General features: G+C 38.0%; 1 protein-coding gene, 1 long non-coding RNA gene and 1 pseudogene across 2 annotated transcripts; 1 reads left to right on the top strand and 2 right to left on the bottom strand.

The window, feature by feature from the left end:
- The first annotated feature begins 6 nt into the window (after nucleotides 1-6).
- On the top strand, nucleotides 7-5,977 carry LOC117151817. Its single transcript, XR_004461951.1, has 2 exons — nucleotides 7-2,023; nucleotides 4,569-5,977. It is a non-coding gene; the product is annotated as an uncharacterized LOC117151817 (long non-coding RNA).
- Nucleotides 5,978-6,322: 345 nt separating this feature from the next.
- LOC105680938 lies at nucleotides 6,323-8,036 on the bottom strand (annotated as a pseudogene).
- Nucleotides 8,037-8,695: 659 nt separating this feature from the next.
- On the bottom strand, nucleotides 8,696-13,535 carry LOC105680937. Its single transcript, XM_024368555.2, has 5 exons — nucleotides 13,425-13,535; nucleotides 12,086-12,635; nucleotides 11,223-11,556; nucleotides 10,112-10,478; nucleotides 8,696-9,555 (listed from the first exon to the last, which is right to left on the bottom strand). The coding sequence occupies exons 1-5, from the start codon at nucleotides 13,533-13,535 to the stop codon at nucleotides 9,037-9,039; spliced, it is 1,881 nt and encodes a 626-aa protein (XP_024224323.2). The 3' UTR covers nucleotides 8,696-9,036.
- Between the last annotated feature and the right edge of the window lie 318 nt (nucleotides 13,536-13,853).

Here is a 13,853-nt window from a genome sequence, read left to right as displayed (position 1 = left end):
TTAGGTGAGATAGAAGAAAAGAAAAGAAAATGGAGGAGAGACAGAGACAGGACAATTTAGTGTAATGATGCATTTCTCTTCGGTGGAAATGCACCGCGAGCAACAAGATCAACAGATTGATCCAAAACCGATACAACACTACTACTATTATGATGTCTAACGTCTTTGAACGAGAGACATGACTCTTTTTTGTAGATAGGTTACGAAGGAGAAAAAGTAATCTAGATTAGATAATTAATACGCAACAAGGAAAAACAAAGTTAAACGGTAACAGAAAAAAAAACAAAACAACCAATACATATTATTTACATTACTTAGAATTAACCGGGGAATAAGTAGAGGTTCTAGTGATGAGATGAAAAAAAAGAATATTCAGATAATGATATATAGTGCATACACTACATTATAAATAGTGTGATTATAAAGGAAGAAAAAAATGAAATGACAGAAACAAAGAAAGCGAGAACAGACACCAAACGAAAAAATAGCGCGTAACTCTCATTACACGAGTCGTAAGAAGAAGAAAACAACAAAAGATAAAAAATATACCAAGCGTAATGGATAAGTAAGTTGCTCATGTGTATATTTTTGTAAATAGGTATTTGCGAGTGCCGCCGCCTTGAGGGTGACCTGTCGACGTTTAAAACGGACGCGACAGGCCGGCCCGCCCCAATTTTTGCTACCACAAATGTTATCGAAAATCAAGAAATTTCTGGTAAAAAGAAAAGATAAAAATATTAAAATACACATACACAAGATATTACATGTCCACCGAATTTGTCCTAGAAGTTTTTTCCGAAGTCCAATTCTTCAGAAATGATTGTATTATGTTAAATTTTTTTTTTGTACATATATACATTTTATTATCGCTCGTATTATTATTACTATTCTTTTATTGTTGTATCTTTTACGTTCGATTCAATTGACCACCCTTCATCCGCCTCTCGCGAATCGGTTATCGTATTTGTTCGATACGCTTCCTTTTCTTTTCGTTGTTCCGTCACCGACAAAATGAAACAAAAGAACGAAAAAAGAAAAAGAAGAAAAACCGTTATGTCGCAAGATACGCACGCAATTTAGTGTTTTTCCTATGTTTTCGCAGCTATGAGAATGTAGGCTTAAAAGTATACGAGGATCGAGTGTAAAAGGAAGAGAGAAGTGAAAAGATAAACGTTTTACCTTTCTCGATAAAACGGCGAATTCGATTTGATCAGACCATTGTAACGAGACGAGAGCAGGAAGAAAATAGCAAGTGGAAACGTGTTAGCAGTGAATTGCCTAGCGAGCGAGCATTCAACTGGGAGTTAATAAATCGTTCTTCGGACCAGGATCGTAACGAGCAATTTATCTCGACAATTAGTTAAAACATATCGAAATTGAATCGAATTAAATTCCAAAACTCCCGGGAGCCTTTCCGTTAGAGTTTCTAATAATAATACGGAACGTGAGAGATGTTGGACCAATCTATAATCCGTAGAGACGTTTGATCATAATGCGCTGTCGGTCAATTAATTGCTAACGCTTTCCTACGAGTAGGGTGCAAGTAAAAAGGAAAAATAAATGAACGAACGAATGAAAAGAAAGAAAAGAGGAACGAAAGAAGCAAACACGGCGGAAAAAATGCTGGAACCGTGACAAAGGGATCGAACACGAGTTGACGAGACTTAGGGGGGCCCATATAGAGTTACTTAGCGCGGTCCAATGGTTCACGGGATACAATTTTATACCTCGTGTGCGCGTGCACACGGACTGAAGGATAAAAGAAACTAAAAAAAGAGGTCTATTAAAAAAAAAAAGTTTTGATATTTTCGAGACACATATTTATAGTGGATACGTATAATATCAGGCCTTTCGCTCTCGTCAGCTCGTGCTGTGAAAACGTAAAGACGAATACGCGATACAATGCACACGTATATTAATATATACAGATGTGTAGGTCGAGAATTTTGAACGAAATTTGCAACACGTATAATTCGGCTGTTGTAATGAAATCGAACGTGTCCGCGCTTTTATCGAGAAATTAGTTGTATGCGAGGATGGATGTTCTGCAGGGTGCAACGTCTGTCGATCGGCGTAACGCGTCATTATTAATTAAAAATTCCTTTTTTTTTTTTTTTTAATTCCTTTTTAAGCGATTTTCTTTTAAAACTTTCTTGAAACACTAAGTTTTATTTCGTCGATCTGTTTTCGTGGTTTTCTCTTCTCTTATCGCAATATCGCGTTTTTTACGATTAGTTTTCTTCTGTATAAATCTTTCATATTCTTTGATTTGAAATATCTTTCTTTTTTTTATTATTTTATATTAAGATATGTTTAACGGTCGTCGCGCAGAGAAATGTTCGTTTTGGACAAGTTCTACGTTCCTACCGACCTCCAAAGATAAAAAGAAACCTAGCGAATGGTGCTGCTGTTTCGATATCGCCACGCTTAGGTATTCCTTTGACGGGTGGCTGAGATTATGCATCCGGAGTCTACGCGCGCTTCCGTGGTTCCGCTTTTTCTCCATCCATTCTCTTGTTTTGTTTCTTTTTTCTTCTTTTAGTTTCTTCTTTTTGAAACGATCAGTAACGATCGATTTATATATGGGGCTACGTGAACTTTGTCGCTACGGTTTAATGAAAGTTTATCGTCGCCTATATATATTATATTATATTATAGTATATTATATTATATTATATATTATATTATATATTATTATATATTATCATTATTATCTATATCTTTATTATTATATTATATTATATTATATTATATTATATTATTATTGATTTATATTGGTACTATTACCGTTATTAATTTTCGAGGTATTTATAGGAATGAATGGGGTATGAGAGTACGAGAGAAGGAGAGAAAGAGGTGCGTGTTTTGTGTGCGTGCGTGCGTGCGTGCGCGTACGAGAGAAGCTGGGTTTTGGGGGAGAAGAATAGAGAAAGAAAAAGAAAAGAGGAAACCGATTGAAACAACGTATGTCGCAATGACAACTGTATATTATACATACTACAGCAGCAGAAACGATTATTCGATAATTGAAAGATGATATGTCGAGCGTATAATAATATACATATGTATGATATACACATAATAATGTCGAAAATATTTCAGTTAATTAAAACTGTTTGATTCCTGTCTTCTTTACCCGCTACGCCGTAAAACTGTAATATATTTATATACATGTATACATACGAAACATACACACGGACATGGAAACGCGAGCGCGCGCGCGCGCACGCACACACACAGAACATACACGCACGCACGCACACAAATATACAACATTTACATACTCGTACAGGAGAAAATCCACTTACCACCATATATGTAAACATAGAGACATGCAATCATAATTATATTATTATATTAATAGTAATATACGATCATTATTTTACTATACTCTCGTATACGGTCGTATCGCGTGTAGTACCTAATTCGGATTCCGTAAACGCGTTGCTCCAATTTCACAGGAGAACTCTCTGGTCCTCCAGAAACGTTCGTGTTTGAGAAAATTCGCTCTCGTCCTTGAAATACCAGAGCGTAGAGGAAGATGCGGCTGTACAAGAGAAAACGAGAGAACATTTCAAATGTCGTTCGGATCCTCGTCTTTCGCGAGCCGTATTCCTATATTTGTACGATATACATTGACACGACACGGAGGATAGAGAGACGCGATGAGGGCGGGAGAGTTCGCGTTCACGGTGACGAGCAGCCGAACACTACTAAGTAGCAACGAGCAATGCACAAGCAATTTATTAATTAGTTAACATACCGCGTAGTACGATCGACGCGTGACAGGATGGACTCTTTGCACGATTCGAAGGGTAGTCTTTCAAAGTGAGCCGACGTTGCAATAATTCTTTCGAAAAAATAAAGAAAGAAAGGAAGTAACCTCCACTAACGTTCGCCTCTACTTTTCGAACGACGCTCTAGTGACTCTAGCGAACTCTAGTCTGTCTCGTTCTCCGAAGTAGACTCTACCCTTCACTCGTGAGGGTCCCGCTCGGCTGCCAGAGAAATTGAAATCGCGCGTCGATCGGTCACGTTTGATAGAGATCATCTCAAAGAGACGGCCAGACAGACGAGCAAACGAAACGAGCAAACAAGCAAGCAAGCGAATAGACAGAGAGAGAGAGAGAGAGAGAGAGAGAGAGAGAGAAAGAAAGAGAGAGAGACTCATAGGATCGAAAGGGAGAAGTGACGAACGAGAGCGTGAATGGGCACAGAAAAGAGAGGCCGTGAGAAAGAGAGAGTGTGTCTATGAGAGTGTATTATGCGAGAAAGGGATACAGAAAAGTGGAGAACGAAGCAATAAAGAGAGAAAGAGTGAGTGAGAGAGAGAGAGAGAGAGAGAGAGACATAGAATGGCAACCGCACCAAGGAGAGACCAAATTCGCTTAACGAAAGCTAATTACTTACTTGCTTTTTATTTATTTTAATTATTAAATATTGATTGATTGATCGATTAATTAATTATTGTATTTATTGGCGCGGAAGACTGAGAGACGGTGGGATTCGCGGAAAGAGAGAGAGAGAGAGAAAGAAAGAAAGAGAGAGAAAGAGAGAGAGAGAGAGAGAGAAAAGTTGATCGATCTAGCATAAGTACTCGATCCAAAACCACCCTCCCCAACCACGAAATACAAGAATGGACTGATCGACAGGCTTAATACGAGCAATGAAAGAAAAAAAAGAGCATTAACCATTGAAGAATCCTTTAGTTGTTACTTAAGCTAACTTAACCACTTAACCTTTACCGCTTTGATAGGAATGGAAATGAATTTGAAGAACAGGATCGGGGAGCAGTGAGACCGTGTTACGTGGGTGTGCGAATGCGTCGATCCGATCGTTCGATCTTTTGACCCGTACGGTTCGTGAACGTACGCAACATCGTTTTCCCGGTCTCGACGAACGACGTTCACGATTGTCAGGCGATCTGTGGGGAACTGCCACGCACAATTCCGCGATCGACCAGATTGGATTCTAACTTTCTCGTTTACCGATCGTAACATCTTTGTTAACATTTTGCACATAGCGAAAATTATAAGGTAGCGACGCAGTTGCAACGAAGCTCTCCAATTGCTTCGACCGCAAAGGTTCGATCGACAGAATCTTTCCGGGAACGAGAGAAAACGGAGGAGAAAATGCGACGTTAAGAAAGCATCGAAGGATAAGAAACAGAGAACAAGTTTGCTAGTAAATTTTGACAGAAAAATTGTACAGGTCGTCGTGTTCGCAGCATTCGGTCGGAGTTCGGGGAACGAATGCTGAGATCTATGGTCGATCGCGCGATTCCAGGGCAGAGGTCTTCTCTTTCTTTCCGCTTTGTTGGATCTTGTTCGAAGGAAAACGCGAAGATCGCGATTGCGAAGCGAAATAATATCGGTTTATGTCGGACAGATTCGCCTCGAGACCGATCTGATACGCGCTAACGAGCTACGGTTAGGGACGGGGGAGAAAGGAAAGGAATGAAAGGAAACGAGAATGAAACAGAACGGGGAAGAAGAAAGACCGTGACAATATATACATATATACATATATATACATATATATATCGATATATTTGCGAGATATTTTGCGAGCAGGGCTTTTTTATCTATTTTATAGTAACCTCAGCTTAAGCGGATTGAGAGGGAGGGAGAGAGTGAGATTGTTTTGCTAAACGAGAGAAACAAAAGAAAACGCAAACACGGCGATTCAAACGAGAGAATAAAGAATGGAGAGAAAAATAGGAGTGCAGAGACAATGAGAGGAGGAAAAATATAATTGCAACAAAATGGATAGGAGAGAAGGGGAGAGAGATATAATGCGCAGCTGACAAACGGTTTGTAAATTGCGTACATAAAAGATAGATAAATAACCGTTGACTAAAAGAAAAGTGATGACGGTTTTACTATGTCGTATACTCTACGTTTTGTTTGTTTTGCGCCTTTGGCTTGCATTACAATTAATTTGATTATTATAATAATAATGATAATTATTATTATTATGATTGACTATTGATTATTATTATTAGTTAATATCATCATCGCCGTCATTATCATTATATTCTTATTATCATTATTATTAATTTTATTACTAATTTTATTATTATAATTATAATTATAATTATAATTATAATTATAATTATTATTATTATTATTATTATTATTATTATTATTATTGCTATCATTGTGTATATGATATAAATTGTAAAAAGAAACATATAACATATTCATTTTACGGGGGATTTACGAGGTCCTTCGAATGAACAAATTGTTTAAAATAAACTGAAGAAATAAATACAATATTGACCAATTAATATCCATTCTTTGATATCCCTTCAAAGCCCTGAGTTATTATTATCGTTTGTTGTCGAAAACGAATTCGTGATTCTGCCATTCGAATACCTTGTTCGTCTTTGAAATTTTATGATAAACAGCGATCATTTTCGTTCTCACGAAAAAGAGTACCTGTTTGTTATCTTGAAAGTGCCGTCGCGTGAGTAAGATTATACTCAGAGGAGCTTTAAAAGTTGGCCTCGAATAATCCGCAACAGAGAAGGACGTTACAAACTACATTTAGCCATAAAAAATAGCTTTTCCATTGCGATTGAAAGCGCCGAAGATATTGAAGGTGATCAACACCCAGTCAAAGCACTCGTTTAACTTATTTAAGAATACCTCAAGCAGTGAATGGAGAAATGGGAATTTCTTTTCTCCTTTTCTTCTTCCGTGTCATTGTCAGTCGCCACGTTGTAAGGAGATCTTCGTGAAAAATGCCAGTGTCGAAGCACACCGTCCGAAAGTCACAATATAAAACGCAGAGTTTCCACTTGCTTCAGTTTCATCGCATCCTAACTTTTCTTCTCATCCTCTTTAGTCTTCTTGCACTCGCGCACGTATCTGGTCATCACCTTGTCTCCCACCGACGATCCTATTAATCCACTCGGCGACAAGTGCATCAGCACCGAGTTGAACGCGTCTCTCGATCAGATCGCACCGCGTACCTCGAGTACGAAGCATTTGTCCCGTGTTTCGAAAGGTGAAACTTCCAAGCCGAAAGCTATCCTCGATAACCTCGAAGACCTATCCGCAGCAGAAGTCACGTTCCTTTGCTTTTTCACATGATACGAATCCCAATGATCCGAGAGTACACACAGTACATCGTGAAAAATGGCGTTTTCATATTCGCACATATGCGTAGATGTTGACTGCAGCTGCCCTTAAAGTGTCCACGAATCTACAGAATCTACGGATATAACGCAAGAATCGGCGAAATCAACAAAGAAGATAAATTACTTTGAAACGTAATCGAAGATAACGTAAATAAAAGAAACGCCGCGATCGGACGAACCTTCCACGGAATGTGACATAAAATTATTTAACGCCACTCGTACGACTTTTAAACGGGCGCGTGCTTTTCCTAGATTTGTAAAACATCTAAAAATAAACACGGTAATTATAATAAATAACTCGCAGTACGACATAGAATTCATAAAGTTCAAGATCCTCGCGTAGACTGTCTCGTTATCTGGATACCTGGTCGGAATACTGATTGTTGGGTTGACGTGTAGATAGGTGGTGGTCATGTTCGGTTCGATCATGTTGGAGGCGTACTGAATATTCAGTAACACGTCGTATTCACCGTTCGCCACCAGGGGCAACAACTTGTAGCAATGAGTGTTGTTCGCGTAGCCGGTTAACTTCGGGCTGGCGTACAATTTGGGCAAGTGTAATTCGGTCACTATGCCGTTTAGGTCGCTTAACACACTTGTGTCTTCTTTGTTCAAGATCGATTGTCAGAAGGGTTGTGCACATTTACTGCCTTCGATTGTAATCCGTCGGTGTTCTGGTTTTTGCCAAGTCGAAATTGTCGTAGGTTGTTCAACTTAGAAATTCGCTGGAATCGCGCTAGTTTCATGTTGCCAGGAATAGAATTATTCTGAAAGTTTCAATATTTTTGCGTTTCATGGTAAAATTAGGGAACACGGGAGAACTTTAAAAGCAAAGTTTATCAATTAATATTTTGTTTTATTATCCTTGATAAATTGACGAAAAGTTACCCATATTTCTTAGTCGTTCGAAAGATCTTGTTCTCTTGCGAAGAAATTCCTTTGTGTCCTTTCCAATTTGTTAAATTATTTACTGGTTATTCGCGAAAGAGAGTTTTGTAGGTATTGCAATAATTAATAATATCGATATTAGTAGTACAGTAAATTTTCAAATAATATCAATCATCTCTTTTGTTGCGAAAGGAATTTACAATCGGATGTGTAATAGTGAAATTAATAAATAATTCTTTTATTAAGCAGTGCTATTACATGATACAATTATAAAATTAGTATTTATATAAGTTATCGTCTACATATTTAGTAATAACTTATACCAATAAAGATAATTCGCCATTTATGTGATAGAACATGTCAGGGCATTGCAAGCAATGAGAAGCAACCAACAGCAGCCAACAGCTGGTTAGCAACGACGATCTTCTTGGAAATGAGTATACAATGAAAAATGAGATTATTTACTGTAAATAAAATTATACAAAATGTATTTAGAAAGAGTTTCGATAGATCAGAGTAGTTTAACAACATTTCACAGTCTCGTTACTTATCCGCTTTACTATCAAATCTCACAAAAACTCACCAAAATACAAAAATATAAAAATGAGAAATATGTGACGTCATTTCTAAGAATCGATGAAATTGTACCATTCTCTGTGAGATCATGTTCTCCTGATACAAAATTGCAAAATTGGACCAAATTTTCACGATTTCGGCTCCGAGAAATTCCTGGAAAATATCGTCATTTCCAGGAATCGCCTCGATTGTTCCTGAAAAGTGACGTCATTTCCAAGAATTGCCAGAATTGTGCCACTTCGGAAAATCGACCCAAAATTTTGAACCAAATCTAAAAAATTCTGGCTTCGAAAAATTTCTGAAATATGACGTCATTCCCAAGAATCGTCGAAACTGTGCCACCTCCTGTGATATCATGTTCTCCGGATACAAAATCGTCTCAAAACTACTGCGTCCAACAATTTTAACATCGAAAATCTGCTTCTCGTTCAATGCTTCCGATTTCTTGAGGATTTGTCAATTCGTTGCCTTCCCATAAAGATCTCCACGAGAAAAGCCACAATCCCTAAAACGTATCCACCCGCCAGGATATAGAAGCTGAACAAGACATGACGCATCTTCAAAGTCTTGAAGCTTTTATTTTTGTCCAGTTGCCTTTTCTTCCACGCCCAGCGCGTTTTTCTTGTACTCTCCTTCTTCCATTTTTCTATAATTCCACCTTCGACCGTTCTTCGAATCATTTGCGTTACAGAAGCAAGCAGTGGCCAATCCTCTCTGGTCTTGAACACTAGCGAGTTTTGCTGTATTTTCCTAGATCGATAAAGGCGCATTTCATTGCGGATCCTCATGTAATGATGAAGACAGTCACCTAAGCAGGCGGCGCATCGCGATCGAAGCACGTGCTCCTTGCAAGCATAGTAGGTGTCCTTGTGGAAACGCGATTGTAGTTCGGGATCCTGAAGCTCTTGACCGTGAAACATCGATCCGTAGATTTGGCAGCCAGACTTCTGTGAACGATGAAACTTCGTTAATATTAAAATTAGAAAACCGGCTCTTCACAGGCTAAAGTACTTCACTCCTTAATGCGATGCAAAAACCACTTTGCGAGATTTTTTCAAGTTTAATGCCAAAGCACCGGTTATACGATTTCATCGATATCGTTTATATTCTGTCTCGTGCAGTCAGCCGTTGTTGCAAATAAGCGGCTCAATTATAAATACAGTGACTCGCATTAACATTCGCATTGATAATACTATTTTTAGTCATTTAGTAAAGTACGCGATTGATTCTCTAACCGCGAGGTTTTTCCTATTGCATTAAGAGTCTCTCTGTGATAAACTTATACAAGATATAAATTTCGTGCGCTATTTCTTTTTCTTTTTTTTTTTTTTTTTTGCAGGAAAATATATGAATCATCCGTGGCTGTAGTGTTAAATGAATAAAGTATGTGTTTCGGTCAGCTACGATATTTCTTTTAAAATGCTGGGAAACTGTGGTGTTCAAGTATCAAGTATACAAGGTACACCGTAAGTATTCGTAATTTGCTTAAGATCGTACAACTACCTTAAGATCCTCCGATGTTCTAATATTTGGTAGAGAAACAGGAATAGTAAGAAACGAAGCCCAATGACTCTGGTGCAGCGCGTTCACTATCAAGTACAATATGAACGTACTACTGAAGAAGATCCTGGTGGAATTGGTTCCCGGTAATCTATGTACGGCGCCAAAAGTCATCAAACGTATTATATTCATACTAGCGTTTACGAATCCCTGGTATTTCGTAAGAACCAGAAGGGCGATCACGAACACGACAGCATTGACCGCGTGTATAACTGGCGATAGGAAGGACATGATCTTGGTAAACTCTGATATTTCTCCTGCTCGTTGCGTGAACACGCAAAGACCGTCGTCTCCGTGAGGATACGTGTGTCTGCAATAAAACACATGGCAATCTTGTTATCGATATAAAAGAGAATTCCTTGCGTTTCGTTTTCAAGTAGATTCTTCCGACATGGTCAGACATTCGATGCATCTCTTTCATTCGAACGTCCCTCTCGGTACAACGTTCACGTGTTTTAGATTATAAATAGAATTTCTCTAATTTATAGAAGAGAAGAATCATGATCGTTCACGGTTCTTTGAGTTAATTTAACATTTAATGTACGACGAGGAAATTAAAAACGAAGTGAAAAACGATCTCGAAGAATATTTTTTAAGTAAGCCAAGAGAATTTTGGACAAATGGCATTATGAGGCTCCCGGAGAGATGGCGAAAGGTGGTAGAAGAGAAAGGATCATGCATTATTTAAGAAAGGAAATATATTTCATACTTACCTCCTATTTAAAAAACGAAAAATACTTTCCAGACAACCTAATATAAGTTTTGTTATTTAAAGTTCATTTAGAGTTGGCGATTTCAGGAGTCTTCCTCGTCTTTGGTTTGCTCGATTGTTACGCCATAAATATGATATACATATAGAATAACGTAATATATTTGCGTTATCAATAACAGATAAAAAACTAATTTTTTCTCATAGACTAAAAGGAGACACGACCCTGAAAGGGCTAATACAAATTCATCGAAGCTTCTACGTACTTATGAGCAGCAGCGTATGCGTGCCTATCATTCCAAGTCACATAGCATTATGGAGGGTTAAAACTGGAGAAACACGTACTCGACCTTCCATGTATTATACAGGCTCCTCGCGTTCATTCCTATATCCACCTCACCAGTAGCCAAGTCAGCCATCATTCCCACCATGGTTCCGTGACTGCCAATTCCTCCTAAACTATACGGAGATCCAGTGTACACACGCACGCGAAGGCTCGCGTTCAACTTCTTGAACACTATTTTCAGGATTTCGCTATTGTCACCGGAGAACTGTTCCAAGCCTCGTTTAGTCGGGTCTATTTGAAGATGCGGCTCGAAGGATATGGCGTTCGTTCGGACCTCGTACCCGGTTAGATCTTTCGTTTTGTCGAACATCAAGTCCTCGCATGTTCTCCAATCTTTCACATTCAATTTATCATCATTTTAGAATCTACTCACACTATTTTCTAAACGTTGTTACTTTCTTAATGAATTTTATTATCGCGCAGTGATAAAAATTTTCGTTTGGCTAGTTTATCGCCAAGTTATTCGCTAGTTTGTTGCTTTATCGCCATAAGGGGAATGCACACAGTATGTATCAGGTTGTCCGAAAGTGTCTTTCTTCTATAGACACGTCTTTTACAACGATGCATCTTTATACAAACACGAGACTTAATCCGTAAAATGTTGTGATATTTATTTTGATAGAACAAAATGAATCATAGGTAACTCGATAAAATAATATAAAATGGAAAATGTTGTGCATCCATTATTTCCTTCTAAAACGAAAGAAACTTTTCGGACCACCTAATAAATATGTGTGAAAATATTCAAAATGGAGAACGAGGCAAATGTCTAATTAACAACAAATGCTACTTCTTCGGTAGCGTCGATAGCGTCGAATTTGTACACGGAATTCGCGGTCTAGCTATAAATTAAGCGACTCACCATTATACTTCTTTTTCAATAATATCCAAGGATGTTCACCGCGCCCATGGAAATGTCCAACGTTCCTCCAAACTTCTGGCGCGATGCTCGAATAAGGATTAAAAGTATAAAGGACGATTCCTTCGATCGGATCGATGCATAGAAATATGGTGGAAAGTCTGTCGTATTCCCAAGCTGTCCACAGGAAATTGTAAGCGTTCACACAGCCGCGTTGCTCGGTTTTCCTATCTATCAGAATATGGAAACCCTGGAAGTTCGACCAACCAGAGTCCTTTGTCCTTTGCAGAAGCAATTGAAGCATTGGCTGCGAGGATGCAACCACGATGAATTGGTTCAATTTCCAAAGCAAATATATCACAGAGAACTGTGTGTATATCGTGTACGAATATTTGCCCAGAGTGAACATCTCGAACGCCGTTGATTTCGATTCGGAGATTAATGCAACCGGTAGATCGTTGAGTAGAGATCGTTGAAAGAATTCATGGTACTCCCCAGCTAATAGAAGAGCGTCGTCTGCATGGAACATCGTACATGATCGAACGATTGTCATCTGAAAGTGCGTTTTTCGTATGATCGTGTATTTTTGATAGATAAAAGAAAGTACACGTAATATACGATAATACGTATATTAATTTACTATACATATATATACATCGACTATACATCGGTAGTATACTAATTTCGTTATGCATAATCGTCTTTGAAGAGAAATTCCTTTTACCTTTCGAGCCTGTGTATCATAAATATAATGACATTGAAAAATATAAACTATCAAGTAATTATTATCACTTGTAATTATTATCATGATATACAGGGTGTTACAAAATTTATCACGTGTAGGACAAAGAAAATATAAATATAGGAGTTCTGTATAATATTCTACAAAATTAAAGTTGTGACTGTACTTTAAATCGATCAGTTTTCAACTATGTCACTTTAATACTTTTTTTACGCAGAACGATGAGAAGATTCGATTCTTACGATGCGAAGAGAAGGAAGGTTTCCATTTAAAAAAATAATGCAACCATAAAATGAAAAAAAATATCGCAAATACGTAGTTCATTTTCAACCGTTCGTCGTTCTCCTCACGCTTTTTACGAGACAAACGTTGGCTAATAAATCCGTGAACGCTCGGTATAGGCAATTAGTTCATATTTCTTTCCAAGTTCTGCTGAGCAATTATTGCGGCATTTTAGTCGCCAACATCGTCATTTTAATCGATATTGAAACATACAAAATGTCCATTTTTTCAATTAACGGCAAAGCCATCGGTCTATAATAACATGAACATTTCATAAGCTTCAATTTATTTTTTTTATTGCAGTTATAACTTGAGTACCGTTTTATCAATCAGCTCGTTGTAAGTGACTTTATTTCCAATGGTCGCATTGGCAGTCACCATAGAGATTAATAAGACAATGTTCCAAGACTTCCAAGTAAGCAAAGCCATAGTTCGCGAGACGCGGTTAATAACACACAGTTGATCGTTGCGGAAGCTTCTTTACTTTTTCTGCAAAATCATGCGCGAACTGCACGAGGCAAACAAAGTCGGAGTCGCACTTTGCAACGTTAGGTCAAGTGACGTTAATCGGACTTAATTGTTGCCGCTAAGAATGAAACTGCACTGTTCATTCAATAACTTTGTATAATTCCCATCGGACGAAATCACGAGTCAACTTAATAGATTCGGTTTTACAACGTCGTGTTGCGTGCTTATTTAATACGTCCCAATGTCCCACGGGATTAATCGTTACGGTATAACGACAAA

The sequence above is a fragment of the Bombus impatiens genome, unplaced genomic scaffold, assembly GCF_000188095.3.
Source record: "Bombus impatiens unplaced genomic scaffold, BIMP_2.2 scf_0463, whole genome shotgun sequence".
NCBI classification, from domain to species: domain Eukaryota; kingdom Metazoa; phylum Arthropoda; class Insecta; order Hymenoptera; family Apidae; genus Bombus; species Bombus impatiens.
This window is presented reverse-complemented; position numbering and strand designations above follow the sequence as displayed.